This window comes from Zosterops lateralis (genome assembly GCF_965231275.1).
Source record: "Zosterops lateralis genome assembly, chromosome: 1".
Taxonomy (NCBI): domain Eukaryota; kingdom Metazoa; phylum Chordata; class Aves; order Passeriformes; family Zosteropidae; genus Zosterops; species Zosterops lateralis.
This window is the reverse complement of record NC_139762.1, coordinates 123,132,888-123,152,326: the sequence shown is the minus strand read 5'-3', so window position 1 is coordinate 123,152,326 and position 19,439 is coordinate 123,132,888. Positions and strand designations below refer to the sequence as shown.

Here is a 19,439-nt window from a genome sequence, read left to right as displayed (position 1 = left end):
AAGGTCAGTCAGTTTAAGTTACTTAAGCAGCAGCCCACAACTTAAGTCTTGAGAGAAATAAAGCAATTCCAGGACTACCCTGGGGGAAAGACCAAGGGTAGATCCAGAGCAGAAATTTAAAATAGTGATTATGAAATTGTGGATTTCTTCTGATTGCTTCTCTAAATAAATACCCTGCCTGTCTGATTCTTGTTGCCAGATTTCCTGAGTCACTGCTTACATGGAAACACTAACTGCTAAAAGCAGCGAATTGTGCTCTGTGGTTTGTTCCTTCCATTCGAGAACTTCTTCTGGTCTACTGAGCTTACAAATGTGGCACTAAAGCACTTTTCAGGAATTGGCAAAGGGATGAAAACTGTGCATGGTGTTATCACCATCATGCCCACCTCCCTGCCACTTTCAGTTACCAATTTATTTATTTATTTGGCCATAGAAAATAAATAATATGAGTAGGTCAAAATCATGATTTAGAAGTACATGGAATTTATGGGAAGGTGTCAAGGATAAAAAGTTAAGTATTAAAAGGATTTTCACAATGTTGCTGCAAGAGGTTCAGGTTTGAGACCATCTAAGGAACCTGAAGGTGCACAAATCCATGGGACCTGTGATACATCTGTGGGTTCTGACAGAAGTGGCAGAGGAAGTGTCAAAGTCACCAGCCATGATATTTGAGAAGTCATGGTAGTCCAGTCCCTTTGGATGGCATCTCCTCCTTCTGGTGTGTCAGTTGCACTGCTCAGCTTTGTGTCATCTGCAAACTTGCTCATGGTGCACTCAATTTCACTGTGACATTGACAAACGCATTAAAAGAGCACCAAAACCTGAGTCCCCAAACAAGATTCCTGAGGGACAGCACTTGTTACCAGCCTCCACCTGAACATAGAGACACTGACCACAACTTTCCCACTGTATCCATCCAGTCAATTCCTTTTCCACTGACTAGTGTACCCTGCAAATCTGTCTCTCTCCAAGTACACTAAAAAGCTCTCTAAGCTACTAAAGAGTAGAAGGAAGTTTCCTCTAAAAAAAAGTGAATGAAAAGAGGAATTCATTTCTATTCATCCATATTTAGCCAAAAAAAAAAACCCTCAGCAATCCAAAACCTTATTGTAATTTCTGCTCACATAAACTAACTTCTGAAGAAAAATATAAACTTCTGCTTTTTAAAAATAATTTAGTCAACAAAACAGTGCTCTAATGTCATGAAGGAGAACAAACCCAGATCAAGCTTAAGTTTATTACCCCTTACAATTTTATTATTAACAAAAAAAAAGAAGAAAAAATAATGAAATACTACAGATGTCACAGTGATGGGCTCTACATAAACTAAATTCTCAGTATAATTGGGGAAATGGAGGAGATACAGAATTAACTTTATATAAGCAGATCACACTGATTTAAATATCTGATATATTTTTCCAGGTGACTTAGGAATCCAAATCTCACCTCACTCAATTTAAAAACTCTATTTTTTGTGTACCTGAGATCAGACATCACAATATTCATAAGGCTGAAATTATGTTACCTACCTGTATGTTACATTATATAAGATAATTTTACATTTGACTACAAAAATTTGCACATCACAAGAAGTTTTATTGGCGTATTTGCTTTATTGTTAACAAGTGGCAAATTAGCATTAGGTGGTGATTTACGTTTATTAGTTTAAACAGAACTGACACTTTAAAATAAACACACGAAATGAGAGGCAAATAAACTGAGGAATTCTGGCAAAAAAAACCTCACTGGATGGTCACAAATATTCCATGTACTGAGGGGCAAGGCAAACATAATAAATGCAATGCTGAAAAAATTAATCACCTCCAATACCTGAATGAATACGCCATTTAAAAAACATGGAACATTAATAAATAAACTTATGAACAGAAACATATTAAGTGTCATATGAAGGATGAACACCAAGAGTTAGAACAATCATGTAAAGTAGGTTTCGTAACAGTTGTAGTGTACTCAGCACTTTACAGATCCCACCCAAATCCATTCATGGTTCTGCCAGAAAGCCAAATTGAAAGAGAGAACTATGGTAAACCATGCACTTCCATTTATAATGTGGGTTCAGTATTCAGCTATATTAAACCAAATCTTTGATTTTGCTGACTCAGATGTTCAAATTGGGGAAATATAATTTCCCTACTGATCATTTTTGTAAAGAACAAACACTTATTAAGAGAAAATATGAAGAAGCTGTTTTCTGGCAAGATAAAGTGGAATGGAACTAAATAGGACCCTCCAGAAACATGTATTATTCTGGATTGACATAACACCAAAAAAACAAACCCAAACCAAAAAATGAACTAGTATGCAAGAGTAATCTCTTATACTGTGAATACTGGAGTAAAAATATGAACCAAGTAACTACTGAATTCAGTTAATGGAGTCTTTTACCTAACACTTCTTCCAACAACACAATTAGGTTACTCAAACCTCACTTAGCAAGTTGGGAAAAAACCAACCAAACCAACCAGCAACAAAACAATCACAAGTTGGAATAAACTGTACTTGAAAGGCAATAGAACTATTTTTACCAGTCACCAAAACAAATTTTACCAAAGATAAAAATTTTACCTTCTCATACAACCCATATAACTATTCATAGCTTAGTCAAACTGGATAGAAATAAAATTGAAAAGTGCTCTTACTAAACACAGATTTTTCAATCAAGATTAAAAACACTCATAACCAGGTTTGTTCTTTGCAGGTATACAAAGTCTATGTGATGGAAACTAGCACTTTGCAATACACAGGCAATGCCATTTAATTTTATATGCAGACTATTTACATAGTCTACATCAGTGTGTACATATCTTGTTTATTTAAAGTACTGCAGTCATACCTCCTTCCACTGACCAGGTAAGCAGGAATGCTCTCCATGCATTTCAGGCACCAGCTCTCAGCTGGGATGGTGAAATAGGAGCTAGTCCCTTGCAGATGACAGAGAACTTCCATGGTGCATGAAGACTGGGTCAGGTGTTACAATACCATCTGCAGTTCCCGTCCTGTGAAGGTGCAGGACGCGGGCCGCACTGGAGCTCAGTGCCAGAGCACCATGGAGAGCTCCCTCGGTCTGATGCCCTCCTGGCCAGAGAACTCTCAGGTGGAGCTTTCCCACTCCCTCCAGGGAGTTCAAAGGCTCTTTGAGTCTCTTTGACAAATTTGAAAAATTCTGCCTATATGTTCATTTCATAGTTACAACCTGAAATGGGGGGAAGCACGTCCATGTGCCCACCCTCCCTGCAGTGGTGTGTAAGACTAATCATTCATATAAACACGTATTTTAATTGCTGTATATTTAGAGACTCCAGTTTTGAAACTACCTAGGGTGTGGGCATCATGCATAAATATAAAACCGTGTAAGGTACATCATATAGAGATTAAGCTTTGTGCCATGCTGTTTCTACTACTGAAGCTAGCATTTTTCGTAATTCCGATGGTCCTGCACCACTTCCTGGCACAGAGAGGTCCTTTGTGTAAGAAAAAATCACAAGGTTGAAAGGGAATGCAAACTCCCTCAGGCCAAACATCAAAACCAGCTTCTTCCTTGTTTCTTTAAATGGAATTTTACCTTTGACCTTTTTTCCCCCCTCTCTTCCTTAATGAGTGGAAGAACCTTAGTAAGAAAATTAGGAAGATAAAATGGCAGACAGTAAATCTGTCATAGAGTTATACATTGGTATAGGAATCATCACAACAATTGCATCACTAAATTTCACTATAAACAGACAGTGCATAGTTCATATTTTCTCCTCCCACGAAAACCAAGGCATAAGGGTGTGGAGAAGACTAGGGCAAGAGGGTTTGGATATGGATCACCAATAAATTAAATTTGGGAACATCTTGACACATGTAGTACACTAAAGATTGAAAATTCAGTCCAATTCTCTGTATTTTTTTTTCTTTAAATATAACGGATTTGTTTCCCACATTCAATTCTTCAGGGACAGTACAAAAACCAATCTACTACTTTGTACAAACATCCACTGAGATGGAATTACAATGATCTGTGCCGACACTTTGAGTAATACAGGCTAGGTAGGGTCTGTAACAACACAGACTTCAGAAAGCCATGTCATTCAGTAACAAAACCAACTGATAAACACAAAACATATTGGGCATCTCGTAAGTCTTACCATACAGCACCAAACTACACAGTCAAAAAGAATTTCATTGTCTGCTTATATTTACTGTGGATTACAACACACACACACTATCCACTGTTACTTTCACTAGTCAGTTATGTTTCATAGACCTTCTTTACAGGGCCAAATTAAAAGATCACTTTTAAAAACCTTTCTTTCTGTTCAGGTTAATTCCCTATCTAATCCTCATGAAAATCACGTAAGTGTAAATGAAACAAATGATGTGCTACTCACGTAACTTACTAATTCTGCGCTGAAAGCAAAGAATCCCACAAACAGCTCACAAAGCAGAAAGTATAGTAACTGTTTGAGTATTGATTTGAATCAGGAAATCTGTCACCTACAATTCAAAGGAGAAAGAGTCAGTATGTTTTTTCCTACAGTTACAATAATCCTGGAAAATCTAGAAGGTATTTAGTACCATACTAAACATTCCCTTTGTAGAAAGCATGTTTAATAAATGGAAAAATGCATTTTTCAGCAGAAACAACTGTAAATTCATCAGGTAAGAGTAGATTCACTATCTGATCAAACCTATTCTGGACTGGTATCTTTGCTGGTGGACTCTCAGCTCACAATACTTCAGTCTGCAGACCTCCATGGCCCAAGTCCAGGGTAAGTTTTCCAAAGTGGGTGTATCTCTGGAAAGAATGCAGAATTCCAGTTTTTCCAAACAGAGAAATGAATATGCCATAATATGGATCCTAGAATCTAAACTCCTAGAAAATAAACTGGCTAGGATTTGACAGTTCTAATTATCATTACCAATCACCTATTCTATCATGCTCAGCAGTCAGTTTACATCAATTATGAAAACACTATGCTGAAAGATGTATAATTTCTAAATAAAAAAAAGTATAAAGAGCACAAGACATTCACTGAACTAATTTTAAAACATCAATAGCTTGTGGCCTGCAACATAACTACACCAAGTCTCTTAAATCATTCATTCTCTTAGACTGGTATCTGCTTTGAAGATGCTTTTCTTCAATCATGCTTTCTTCCAAATTGGCCCTGCTGATAATCACAATTTTTGAGAATGCAAGCAACAACCATAATACTGTCATGGAACACTACATTATATTTTGTGTAAGTTGTAAAGATATTAAATGAACTGAAACTAGTGGTGTTTGTGAGCTGAAAGTACCTGTTCCTGACAAAAATGTATTTACTGTGGGAAAGGCACAGTTAAGTTGTTTCAGATTGTTCTGTCACGCATAATGAAGATGGTGGAAGTACTTCAAAGCAAAACTTCACAAAAAAATTACTACATTAAGATACAAGTTAAGTGATTTGGCTTGTGAATGGTTTTATTAGTAAATGTGTAATTTACTAATTTTTCGTGTAATAAGTAAAAAACCAAACAACTTTGAGTCTCTCTCTTCTTCCCAATGGATTGATGTAAAGTCTATTACTAACCTGAAGAGACTGCTGTTCTGAGATACACAAAACCGATTAAAAAAGAAAAATGTCAGGCATTGACACATATACCAGTGAAGCACAGTTCCTCCCCGTGCATTTATAGGTGTATAAGAATAAAAAATACTCACTACCTACATTAAGATCTACTGCCCTAATAGCATTCATTTCTATAGAACTTTTTTTTTTTTTTGGTATTGGATACATCAAGAAGGTTGTATTCAAAGTGAGAGTTTAACATTTAAGTAGGATAAGCAAAGACTTTGACTTTCCTTAAGGAAATGAGGAGAAAAGAAAAAAAATGAGCAGGACCTTGGGAAATAGGACAAAGCACAACACTCTTAGACATGCTACTCATGGTGGAGCACAGGAGGAGGAAGACAAGTTTTTCAAAACAAAGGGAACTTAAAAAAATGAATAATAATAAAATTAATACCATATTTGTCCTTATAAATACATAAAAATATCACGGTTTTACTGAAAAACAGAACATGGAAAGTCACAAAGAGAAAATCTTGCCTTTCTTCTTAGATGCAAAGAGAATTCTCAGGTAGTCTTTCCACCTTGATTCTTTAAAAAAATCCTAGGAAGCAACTGTAAAGTCCAATTAGCGAATTACTGTTAAAGAGTTTAACCAGCTGAACATTTTATACTTATATCTAGGAATTTATAAGGAGTTGCTCATGTTGTTTTCACTTAGAACACAGCATCTAAGTTGCCATCACAGATGAAGGAAATGCCCTCACAGAGAAACTTTTGAAGCCGAAGTTGTTCATGGCTAGTTCCCTATAGGTAAGTATTACCCTGCATAAAAGATTTAAAACATCCTAGTAGGATGTTTAAATCCTAGTAGGATTTACAAAAAAAAATAACATTGAACTTCTTCTGCTATCTAGGTTACTTAATGCATTTTTACCTTAATTTTAAATATTTTCAACAAAGAGTAAAGAGTATTTCCTTGAATGGCACAGTTTTAGACAGCTGCTATTGTTATATACAGTATATATTGTTTATAAATAACTGTGTAACCAGGAGATTGCACTCAGAAAATTACAAAATGATGTTTCAAAGTTCGCAGCATGAAGTCTAACTGGATGGACTGCTCAAGCTTTCCATGCAACAGTACATAGCAGATGTTCCAATTCCTTGTTTTCCTTCTGCTTTAAAGAATGTGTTCACACAACCATTCTTCGAATTCCACACTCACAGCAGAACTTCGCCCATTCCACTGGATACTTTGTTCCACATTCATGGCAGAACTTGGATAACTGTACAGGTGAAATTCCTTCGCTGCCTTTTGCACTTCCTCCATTGACTGAGGATGAGCAGTCTCCAGTGTCACACCCAGCTTTCCCATTAGACCTGAAAAGTCCCAGATGAACATTCTCTGTAAGTCAATTCAGTATAACTTAATATAAAATTAGCCTACTCCTTGTTTTTTTTTTACCATCATTTTCATGCCTGTACTTCCTATTTACAGTGGTATATCTTACATACAACACTATCCAGGCTCCTCATACAAATCTCTGGATACCCACTTCCCTGCAAGAAAACAAAAATCACCAGAGTTCTAGGAGCAGGATCAATATTTCACTGACTATTTAGATCAACTGGAGTGTTTGAAAACTTAGCTTGTCAATAAAACAAAGGCTATACCAGTAGTACAATTTTCATCTTACTCTTTAAAAGGGCAAGACAATTTATGTGTTTACTATGCAGATTTCAATCAGTTTCTACTGAAATAATATTTGGTTATTTTTTCAACGGCTCCCAAGTGGTTTTTGACATTTCCAACAGGGCCTTCTGTGTACATCTGAGACAGCTGATGACAAAGGTGTGCTGTCAGATGATAACCATGCAAAATATATCGAGCCAAATAACACTGATCGACTATTAATTGCAGAGAATAATACATTCCCCAACTTCTTTTGTAGTAAGTAATCCCCTTTAATAAAGGCTCTATTAATGACAAAATCCACAAAAAGTTACCTTAAGTGAGTATCTGAATTGCTAGTTTTTCTTCTGTTTGTTAAAGCACCCGTGCTCATGGCTCTTGCCACACCAGGAGGGGTTGATGTCCGGGGTTTTGTTGCGCCTCTAAAATATTAGAAATATCTGATGATTTGTGCACACGCAGAGAAATACATACAAGAATATGCATTTTCAGATATCATATATATATATATATATATACATACACACACACACACACACAAGAAAGTGTAGCAATCTACACATTAGTTAACTGTATGAAAAATAACTCATTTCCTACCAACAGAAGACAGGAGCTTTGGCATGAACTTGCATGGTTTGAACTGTTATGACTTGAACCTTACAACAATAAATTAAATGAAACAGAAAGTCCCTTCCTGTTCATGTGTTTCACTTCCTAACAGGTAGATTCTGCATTATTCGTTGCTCAGTACATTCTAACGTCTAGCCTGATAAATTATAAGTCACATTTTAGGACCGGCACGTCTTTTAGGAAAATAGAGAGCACATTTTAATAGTTTAAGATCTGTAGAAAGGATGCCAGATTTTCAATACTTTGTGACCAGTATGGAGTGAAGAAGACTTTTTTCTTCTTAGATAATGCCTTAAATCCTTTTTCTTCAAAGCACAATTATAGTTATGAATATAAATAGGAGAAAATAAGGAAGCGCATCCAGGTGGGCATTAGGGCCTCAATTTTTTCTAAACTGTCACAGTGTTCCTAAAGATCCTATTGATCCTATTGGAGTTAATAGTATGACCACAGAGATATGGAAACTGCTTCCCTCAGGACCCATGAGTATTATGAGAAGCCAGTATACAGTGATCAGCACATCCCAAACATTGAGAACATTTTACTGCTGGCTTTGATGAGTAAAGAAACATCAGAATCCCCTGAAAAATCCAAGTAGTACTAAAAAAATAAATTGGAAGGGATATTGTTTTATTATTAGTTATCAAGGGCAGAAGTTTTTACCATTCACTGAGATTTCTTCCTTTTTGGCAAATCTTCAGACTATGGTTTCTTGTGCATCACCAAGTTTTTCTGTTGTCATTCTTGAACACCAATGCATAAATGAAATTTACTCACTCAAGGACATTAAAAAACACATCTAATAACTCCTGAATTATAGATACGCTCCATAAAACATTTCTCCCTTCATGTGATGCATATGGAAAAAAGACGGCTTTTCAGCTCCTTTTTTCACTTCAACCAGTGGAAAAGTGATCAAATAATTAAGCACAAAGGTGGAATTCAGAAACTAATTTTAAGATTAAATATATTGAAATAATATCTAACTAAAGTATTCAAGTTTAAGAAGAATGGCTTCTACTCGCAACAGGTAGAGTAGAATGATCAAAGATTATGGCTCACTGGGCAGAACACTAACCTTCTCCATTAGTTTTCCTGTCTGCCCCCTTATTTTGCAAAGAAACTCTAAAGATGGACTTAATTTAGAAAAAAAAATACTGCATAGACTGAAAAACACTACATCAGTTATATCAGAATTAAAACTTACTGGAAGCTATGTCAGCCTTTCAGAAGTTACAGAATTCTAGAATAAAATCATAAATGTAATCTAAATTACATTGCTATGATGTACAGATGCTAAATATTCATCTTGTGCTATTTTCCCCATCTCATTATACAATGAAGAGAGACCTTTGTTTATAATTGATTAAAACTCATTAGAGCTCTACAGTAGAAAGAACCTACTGGACTCTTACTTTACCTGTTATGGAAGGGAGAAAAACCTACAAAGAAAAATTCATCATGGATCAGCAATGATCAGGGAACGAAGATAAGAATAAAGTAATTAAAAAAACCCAAAAACCTTCAAAATTATTACTGACTCACTTTTGTCTGGATTTTCACCTTGTGACCAACATACTACTTTTTCAAAACTAACAGCATTAATTTTTTAAATTGAAGTCTCTTCAGAGTGTAGTTTAAATCAGTTTTGAACATCAGGTTAGGAGTCCTAGATATTTGAAATAAATTGACCTGACAACCAGTCCACTATTCTTCCCTATATTTCAACTGCATCATATGCCCTCATCTCACTAAGTACTCTGAAAATTTATGTGGTGCTTTACTTATATACTAGGTGTATACTAAAGAAATTTCAGAGAAATCAGTGTCTTAATACAGCATTCAGGCCACTGACTGAGCTGGGCAGGGGAGGAAATCAAAATACTGAAAAGCCACATTCAAAGTGTACAGTCCACCCTCTATATTAAAGGAGGCAAAGTCTCATGAACAAATAAAATGCCACTCATTAAAGGTTTAACAGGACATCTTCATTCCAAGATGTTTAAACACAGCTTTCTGCATAATTTATGCAGTCTTTTTCCACAACAAGTTTTCTAAAAATATAGAAGAAATCTCAAATATATTTTCAGACCAGAAACTTCCTTTCCAACCTTACCCATTCTGTGATTTCTCACATTTTTGATGAGTAAATCAACACAACAAGTAGGCTGCCACTGTCTACAACTTTATTCAGCCCAAATGTAGACACACAATTAGAATCAAGTTTCACGTATGTTTGGTGACAAATCTTGAAACTGCATCTTTAAGTAGCAATCTGATCTCTAGAGACAGATGCCTTCCAACAAAGTCAGATATTTTTGGTTATTTCAACTTGTACCACCACAGCTTAGTTTCTTCTGATTTGTCCCACCTCTGCCTTGTCTATATACTTGTCCACTTCTGCTGTTTTCTCTGTTTGGTTGGATTTTGTGTTGTTGTGTTTTGTTTTTGAAAAGCTATATAAATCCCTGCTCTACGCTGTACCACATGAAGTATGAATAATGCCTGACAGCATGTGCACGTGGCTATGTACCAATACCAGATGGAACTCTTAAAATCTAGACATGCTCTAAAGAAATTTATTATCCACTTTCTCTTTTAAAAGAAATAAAATTGAAAGTGACTTTCCTTCATAAAGCAGCTCATGTTGTACATCCAGTTGAATTACCACTGGTTGCAAAATAAAAATCTGCAAGTAATTTGTAAAAGAAGTTTGTCTTTTTCTATGCATGCATTCATGATTTGGTTGAATTCTATCATAAAATACTGATACATAAATCTTGCTTCTTAGACAGAGTGTTTTCAGATGTTCTTGACAGCCGTCACTGTTATCCACAACAGCCCATACTTCTGTGCAAAGTCATAAATAACTTTCTGCTGACTAATGGCATGCATCCCAAAGTCCAGAAACCTCTGCCATAAACTGCAACCACCCACACTGCTATGCTGAATTTAAGAATGGTTAGCATTTCTTTCTAACATTCACACTTGCTGGAAGCTGTTGGCATGCAATATACTGAATAACCTACTGCAAAGTAAGGCAGATTTAATTCTTGAACTCAGTAGATACTTGAGTGAGAACAACAGGGATTGTATGAAGAGCAGAATGCCTATACTTTTAAAGAATTTTTCTTGAGAAGAGAAAGCAAATCACTGCTCTATGGATAAGGCCTATTTTAAGCAATTGTAGTAACTCATTAAGCTAAATTTTCAACATCTTAATAATGTCTTACAAAATGAAGAACTGAACTAATTTTTGACAGTTCACAACATTTAGAACTCTAACCAAACAAGCATAGGAGCAAATAAAAACAAAGAATTTCTGTTTGTCTAGAAAGAGCTCTCATTCCTTTCATTGCTTTTGTTTCTTCAAAACCAAAGTTAAATATTCTGTCCCTGTCTCAAAGATACTACAGCTTTGGTTACAACATGAAGATATTCAGACACATTTCCACCACGTAAAGCAACACATTCCATGTATGTGGCACATAATTCATTACTTATTTCTCTTTCACAATATGAAAAAGCAGCTGATTTGAATTTGGCATCTTCCAAAATATAACAAAGGCTTAAATACAATTTAGTATCTAATGCCTTTTTAAAATATTAAAATAATTGGAATAGCCTTCCTTCCACACTTAGAATTAATAAACACTTCTGAATATCCAGAAATCTTTATATGAGGTATGTTGGACTTAAACAAAGTTAATGACCTTTCATTACGAAGTCTGCCTTCCTCATGTTTTTGGACCATCACACCTACATTACAGATGTAGGAGTTAGAGAAATATTTCACCTTAAGAGAAGAAAATTACTTTGTCAAAAACCAGTACAGTTATCAGGCTTAAATGTTTCCTCCAGCTTTGCATAATGGAAATCATTTTTATCTTCGGTTTAGAAAGGCACAAGTTCTTTATTTTTAATCTGTAATCAAGACACAAATTCATTACTTTTAATCTGTAATCAAGCACTGACAGAAGAAATCAAATCTGAGGAAAGCCGTCCTCTTCCCTGTCCTATCAAGCTGTTTACCTCACTCTGATACTAATTATATCATCTACTCTTTTCTCACAGCCTCCCCATGTCTTTATATGGAAGACACACTGGGCAGCTGATGTTTGTCAAGGGCACACTTTTCTGCTTAGGAGAAATATTTTTGCGAAATACATAAACCACACTGATTTTTGATACTTACTTCTTTACAGGCAACAACTCATTTGGCCTTTTGATGGTACTTTGTGTTTTTGTATCAGTGTCATAAAACCTTTGCACATCTCTTCCAGTTCGCAGTGGTGAGCCTAACTTGTCCATCTTACTATTAAAATATATAAAGGGGTGCTCATAAGGACAGTGCTATATTGCTATTCAAGTTATGCAAAAAAAAGTAATTAAAAATATTCACAATTCAATACTTACATTACCAAAAAAAGTACAAATCAGACTTTAATTATCCAGCAAACAAAAGGGTTTCTTCTTGCTTTGATGTGGAATGGATTTCATAGACATTAAATTAGGTTTCCAATACATTTTTTTAAATTCTTTTTCAAACAAAACACTAATGTCAGTTATCCACACACTCTGCACAATGTATTCACATTTGGTCTCTTTTAAGAACATCATGTCATACAACACACCTAGAAAAGGGGGCTCATAACTACAACTAATAAGTTTAAATATTAGAAAATAACACATATATATGTACAACTCTAGAATTAGCAAGAAGAAATTTTTTTCCTTTATTTTTTTTATTTATAAAGCCAGAATAGAGGAAAGCCTGAAAGAAACCCAGCTTTGTTTTAACAACAAAAACCCCATTCACAATAGACAGTACTATATACACAGTGAATACTTTATATATTTTTTAGTATTGTAGATAACATTTCCAAACCAAAAAAGAATAAATCAAAAATCAAATTTTAAAAAGGTAACCAACAAAATAATAAAACAAAACCCCTCACTCACATCATCGTAAGGGAAACTGTAGCTTTTCAGAAATCACAACTTAGATTAGAAAACCAGATCTTCAAGTTAAGTTCTGCATTTTTATCATCTTATAAGGTAAAACCTAGAAATAGCCTCCCAAACAGATGTTCTAGTTCAAACTAATTAACTCCTTTTTGACCCAATATATAGTCTTTACATACTCCCAAGACACTGAGAAGCAAGACCGAGGTCTTCGACACTGTAAGACACAAACTTCAACCTAACATGATTTTCTTAGTTATTTTTAAACTTTAACAAATTATCAGTGTAATCTGTGAACTCCAGGCACATACTGAGTAGAATACTGAAGAAATACCCTAGAAACCATCATACACTGTCAAAATAAAGCACTACATTATTTTTTCACACCTTAACAAAAACCCAAAGCTGACACCCCTTTCACGTTCTAATGAAAAAAAAAACATGATCACAAGAATCTCTTGAAATGCAAAGATCTTGAAGACAACTACTTACATATATCACAATTTAATTGAACAAAGCTCTGTAAACTACAGTCTTCATAAAAGGAATGAATTGTTTTAAAAAGAAAATTTTTTAAAGGTTACAAATGTTTTATGGCAAACATGTAAGTGGAAATTAAAAATTGCTGTTATTGGTTTGGTGTGCTGTTCATATTGTACTTCAGCTGTAAGACAGTAGTAGGTGTGTCACTAGCAGACGTGATTCCCAGGACGGAAACACTAACATTAAAGTGTGTGTTTTATCCCCAAAATAAAACATAAATTAAGAAATAATTTCTAAGGGTTCATTTGCCATATTAAAAAAGGCCATATAATTTCCAAGTCCCATTAAAAAAACCAAACATAACTGGTGACAAATGAAACCTGTACAGACAATTAATCTGTACATGCAAAAGATCCCTTTCTGGCCACAGACAGTGGTGTGAAGTTCTGCTGGGCAAAACAGTTTGCATGTGGGTGTGGAGTTTACCTGTTTGCTTATCTTTAGGTTAGGAAGAACCTACCCAATTTTTTCCTCCTGAACATCTGATTACTTCTGACAGCTTACTACAACTGCCATACACCTCAAGAAATGTAAGGCACCGCTAACTTATATACTGTCATAAAACAAGTATCAAACTTGGGTTCATAACATGATATCGTATTATAAGCCTAATGACAGATAACATATAGAGTAAATTCTCCTTTTCTCCGTTCTTCAACATCAAAAACATAAAAAGCTATTTTCACCCAAATGAATGAAGATTTTCTTACTGATTACAGTAGTCACATGCCACTCCTCACTTGCCTCTGTATGACTCAAACAATGTCCCTGTGCAACACTTTCATTCATACTGGAAGGACTGTCCTTACTCCGTCCAGGCAGAAAAAGAAAACTCACAGCAGAGCTAAGCTGATGCATCCTGATCTACACGTACAAAGTAAGCCTCACTGGCACTAACATAGCTTATGTTGATGATATTGTGCTGTGGTCCCTCAGTAGTCCTTTACCTGGGGAGCAGAGCAGGAGAATTCAAGTTTAAAAAAACCAAAAGGACACCGCACAGTAAAAATACCTTACAATAAATGAGTTCATAAAATAGGGTTCCACTTCTGCGCATGCAAAGTAAAAGCGTGCGCTGCGATGCTGCACAGGAGCTTTACAGGCGATGATTCCCAGCTCCCTCCCCGTACAGAGCTCCCCAAGGGCCGGGCAGCGCTGCGCCAGCGCCACCTGCCGGGCGCGGGCGGCACTGCGCGCTCAGCACAGCCTACCCTCCGCCCCCTCCGCGCAGCTCGGCTGGGCTGAAGGCAGAGTGTCCCATCACCTCGTACTAAGAATTCATTCATCCTTGACACGGCACAATAGAATTCTAGTTCTACTAGAAAGCCTCTCTTCTATTACCGCTCTGGAAAATCTACAATTACCAACAAAAGATGGAAGGTTACACACTGTAGTAATATCCAAAAAAACACCCTGAAGTTACAGTTTCCCTTGGTGCCCCAATACTAAGGCAGAAGTTGAGATAATTAAGGCCAAAATTATCACCAGTGAGCAATCTGAGGAACGGAAATTTTCCATTATGAACTGGTTCTTACACCTCTTTGCTTCAATGTAACTTCTGACAAATTTGTCCCCAGAAGTGAATGTAATGAAGCTAGAAAAAGAAATGCCAGCTCATAGATAAAACACTTAGGAATAAGACACGTTTAACAGCCACCTGTGGAAGACTGGTTAGTATGAGCAGAAAATACCATAAGGGCTAGTTTGAAAACAGAAGAGAACAAGTTTTTTAGCGCAATGAGGAGGACTGCAGGCAGAAACACTCACCACACCCATACTCTTAAAATCTGGAAATTGTGCAGGCAATTGAGGTTGTAAGCCAAGGTAACGTTTACTGCCTTTCAACAGAGATCATTATCTGAGAGCTGTGCCAAGCAGGAGCCATCCACTTGTGCTTAGCAGAATGCATAAACAGAGAAAACCTGTGCAAACATCTCCCCAACTGCTATTTGGCTTCATCATGTTCTTTCTCTAACCAACAGAGGAGAAAATGGAAGGCTACCAAAAACAAAGTCCAGTGAACAACTGTGGAAAATTTCCAGACTTACTACGTCAAGATACAGAGATGCTGTGAGTTTGTGGAGAATTCATGAGGCTGTTTGAGCAAAAATGTGAGCTAAGCCACTTGCTCATCTTGCACTAGGCTGGAGCAAGGCTTAACAACTGAATGATGCCTGGGGTGAGGCAGAGGTCTCACAGCCCAATGGTGTCTCAGTGAAGTACAGGAGTGCACCAGGCCTCGGTAACAACCTCACTCCACCTTATCCATGCACAGCCAGCCTCTGTTACAAATCTGTACCTTTGGGAAGATAATGATGTGAAGTTGTAACATGCTGACAGAAGTAATGTCAGCTGGCCTTCACTGCTCCCTCACCTGGGTGGAGGACAATACTGAATTATTAGGGATCTGTGCTCTCTTTGTTACAACCAATTCAGCCAAAGGTATCCAAAGATAATTAATATATTGAGAATACACCTACCAATATGAAAATGAGGAAAAAGCTGCTTCTCCACCAACTAGGACCACAGTAACCGGTAACCAATTATATTTGACTATAGTCATACCTTCACTTTTCCGAAAAGTCTATAATTGGTATTTGAAGTCCTCCATTTTTAGAATCTGAGAACACGACCTTATTTCATAGACAATGGGCTTACTCCTCCCTGCCCTCCCCAAAGCAGGGATGACTCTTTGGTAAGAGTTGCACCTCCAGCTGGATCAAGGGTATAGCTGGGAACAGTTATACATAGCACTGAATACTTATATTTTGTAGATCTACTGCATTTATCACCAATAATCTAACAAGACAATGATCTGTTGCTTCAATAAACTACATTATTTGTGAATCTGGAATTGTAAAAGTTCTTATTGAACATAATCAGCCATTATAACCAATTGGTTATAATCAGAAATTAAGCCAAGCTGCACCTAGACCCTCTGATTTCTGAGGAACATCTAGAACACAAGGGGGCTTATTTTCTACCAATTTTCATATGCTTATTGCAACAGCAACTGACTGGTAAAATTAAATAGAACTTCTGTGTTAACAAGTGAAGACCAAAATTGCCGCATCCTCACAGATAAATATGGACTTCAATAAGGAACTTTCAACAGACAGTTAGGTTACACCACTGGATTCAGAAACATGCCTTCAAATGATCTCAGCTGACTTTTTTACTATTTTTGCAGACATGCTTGTTTGTCATTCATCAGTAGGTGTTAATTCAACTTCTAAAAATGGAGAAATAAAGAAAATCATTGAATAAGGGGCTGAGATTTTCTGACAGTCACAGCATAGATGCCTACAAATGGTAGTGAAGCTAACCAAAGACTAGTGAGAGGGGGGAAATAAAAAAAGAAATAAAGACATCTGTCAACCTATGAACTCTGAATGTGACCTGTGTCTGAAACAATTATCATGAGTAGATAGAGCAAGGAGGGACAGAATTTAATTCTGATGCCATAGGGGATTAGGAGGGAAGCATGACAGAGCTGTAATTCCCATTCATGCATAACCTGCAAAATTCAAGAGTGATAAACCAAAAATCTCTGTTTTGTTATTGCTGTCCAACCCTATGAGTTTTCAGAACGTCCTTTTTCTTCCTCATGAGCTTAAGACTTTTTTATTTTTTCACATTATACAGTCTTCATCAATCGGCTATTCATTTTTATAGGAATAAATCTTTTTTAATCATCAGTGTTATAATTGCAATCACTTCCTTTTATGTTTTGTGTTCTCAGTGATCTTTGGTGTTCCTCAAACTTCTATAGAATTGCACTACTTTTCTTCAATCCCTTCCACAGATTCCTCTATGAAATTCTGGGAAATGTCAACCCCTCCAGCAAAGCATGAGTCACAGCCTTGATCACAAACAGCACTTACACTGAACTCTAATAATCTTCATGTAGCACTCATTGCTGTTGTAACTGCACTGGTTTTGTTTTATTTGTGCTTATTCCTGTGTTGCCTCTTAAGACAGGAAAGAGAAGAGAGAAAGCCTCCATCCTTTTGTGCTAAGAGAGAAGATCCTGTCACAATTGCCTTGTAGTCTATGGCAGAAGCCTCTTCTATTTCCATGAAGTGTAGGAAATTATGCCTAATGTTTTCTGCTTTTTTAAGACCCTTCACTTCTACCAATAAAAAATTCATTGCTCCAACCACTTTCTCCCTATTCTGTAATTTTTAATATACTTTATTTTTATCTCTTGACCTCCTTTGTTGTTAAATCAACTTGATAAAACCTTTGCCTTCTCCAAAGTTCCTTAAACTTCAGCTATATTTACGGATAAAGGATAAATGTAAAACACTACTTCTGAAGTTCATAAGAAAAAATAAAAAGACAAGTGAAACAAACCAGAACTTCTAGAACTAGAACAACAAATACGAAATAAAGCACGAATGACAAAATTAGGTGGAACTCACCCTGCTTGTGGGTTCACCATTCCCGGCGAGTTTTTATGAGCTGGTGACAACGTCTGAATTTTGCCCCCACTGGATCCAGATGAAGATGGTGTTTTACTCGAAGAGGTACCTGGCAGGTGAAAAGCAAGCACGAAAATATAAGAAAATATAAGATGTTGCTGCTGAAATGATACAATTTATTAAACACATTTTAATTGTAAAATCCAAAACAAGAGTTTTAGAAATACAGAGATATGAGCCAATATCAAGATAATACAAAAAGACAATATGTTTCAAAAATGTATAGAAAATATGTAATTGAGACATAGTATTTTATTCTAAGAAAACACACTGTATCTCTAATATTTTCCTCAGAAAAAAAAGGGAATGAAAAGTTGAAGTATGTACAAACAGAACGTGTTTCATATCCAATGATATTTGAAACCCAAATTAGACTACTGCTTGCATAATTATAATATACATGCCTTGACTATGTATTTTCACCAATTTATGATAATATTTAGCAGACAAATTAGTTACAGAATTAAGTATTAGATAAATTTCAGGTGAGACATCAGTATTCGATACAATCATGCATTACTACACTGAATGACTTTTCATACTCAATTCAGAAAAAAAATTGACCTGATATATAAACCAGAATCCTAAGTGCTCAAGAGTCTTTTTAGACAGATGGCAATCAGTGCCCCTTCTGAATTTATTTTGAATGTGATTTTGCAAACCACTATATCAAATAAACATAGTTTGCAGACTGTGCATAGTTTGAGAACTATTATTTAGAAAGGACATGGAACAATTCACAACATTCGTTTCATACCTACACCACTTTTGCTAACACCACTTGGCTGTGGTAAGCGTGATGATGGTGATGGTGTTGATCCTACAGAAGCCATCTTCTTAACTGGAGCAGGTTTGTACTGTAACAAAATACAACCTAGAAATTTAAGCAATTAAATCAAGCTATCTATATAACACAACAGGTAGTTCTTCCAGGTACTGTGGGAGAACAGATACGATTTCCTACTAGGTAATCTGTTTCTAGTATGGGAACGTGTAAATGGTTTCTGATAGTCTGTTTTCTAATACTTACAGATGATACTAGCAGGAAACATTCTCTAACTTAGTGGCTTTGTTGTTCAACTGTATGTCTTTCTGCATTTTTTTCTTTTCTACAGCTTTTAACAACTTTTTCCATAGCTGGAATGAAGCTAAAGTTAAGATTAAAAGTATCATCTCATTACCAATTAATTTAAAAGAGAATACTCTAAGTCAGAAATATTTTTGTCTTTCAAATCCATATCTTACTTTCATCTGTGTGGTCTGGACCCCACACTGACTCAAAATACTGTGTAATACACCTGAATCGCTCTAAACCCTCTAATTAGCCACACTGCTGCTGTCAGATGTCCTGTAGTCAGGTACCTTTGACTGCCCCTTAACCAAGTCTCTAATTGAGTTTAGAAACCAGCACAACAGAAATTCAACTTCCTTTACAAAAACTGCATCTCTGTTTCCTCCTCCCATCTTTACTTCTCATTTGCACATTTCTCAATTACATTTGTGACTACTTTTGGTTTTGCAACTGCTGCCATCTGACTTAAGGATCTCTGCAGTTTAAGAAAGCAA

General features: G+C 36.0%; 1 protein-coding gene across 1 annotated transcript in view; it reads right to left on the bottom strand.

Moving 5' to 3' along the window:
• Positions 1-867: 867 nt before the first annotated feature.
• Positions 868-19,439, bottom strand: part of ZC2HC1A (zinc finger C2HC-type containing 1A) — a 34,649-nt gene continuing 16,077 nt past the window's right edge. The window contains exons 6-9 of the mRNA XM_083867174.1: positions 18,631-18,730; positions 17,814-17,922; positions 7,566-7,673; positions 868-6,938 (exon numbers count right to left, since the gene is read on the bottom strand). Of these exons, the coding sequence (XP_083723300.1) occupies positions 6,752-6,938; positions 7,566-7,673; positions 17,814-17,922; positions 18,631-18,730 (504 nt within the window). The 3' untranslated portion in view covers positions 868-6,751. The remainder of the gene's footprint in view (positions 6,939-7,565; positions 7,674-17,813; positions 17,923-18,630; positions 18,731-19,439) is intronic.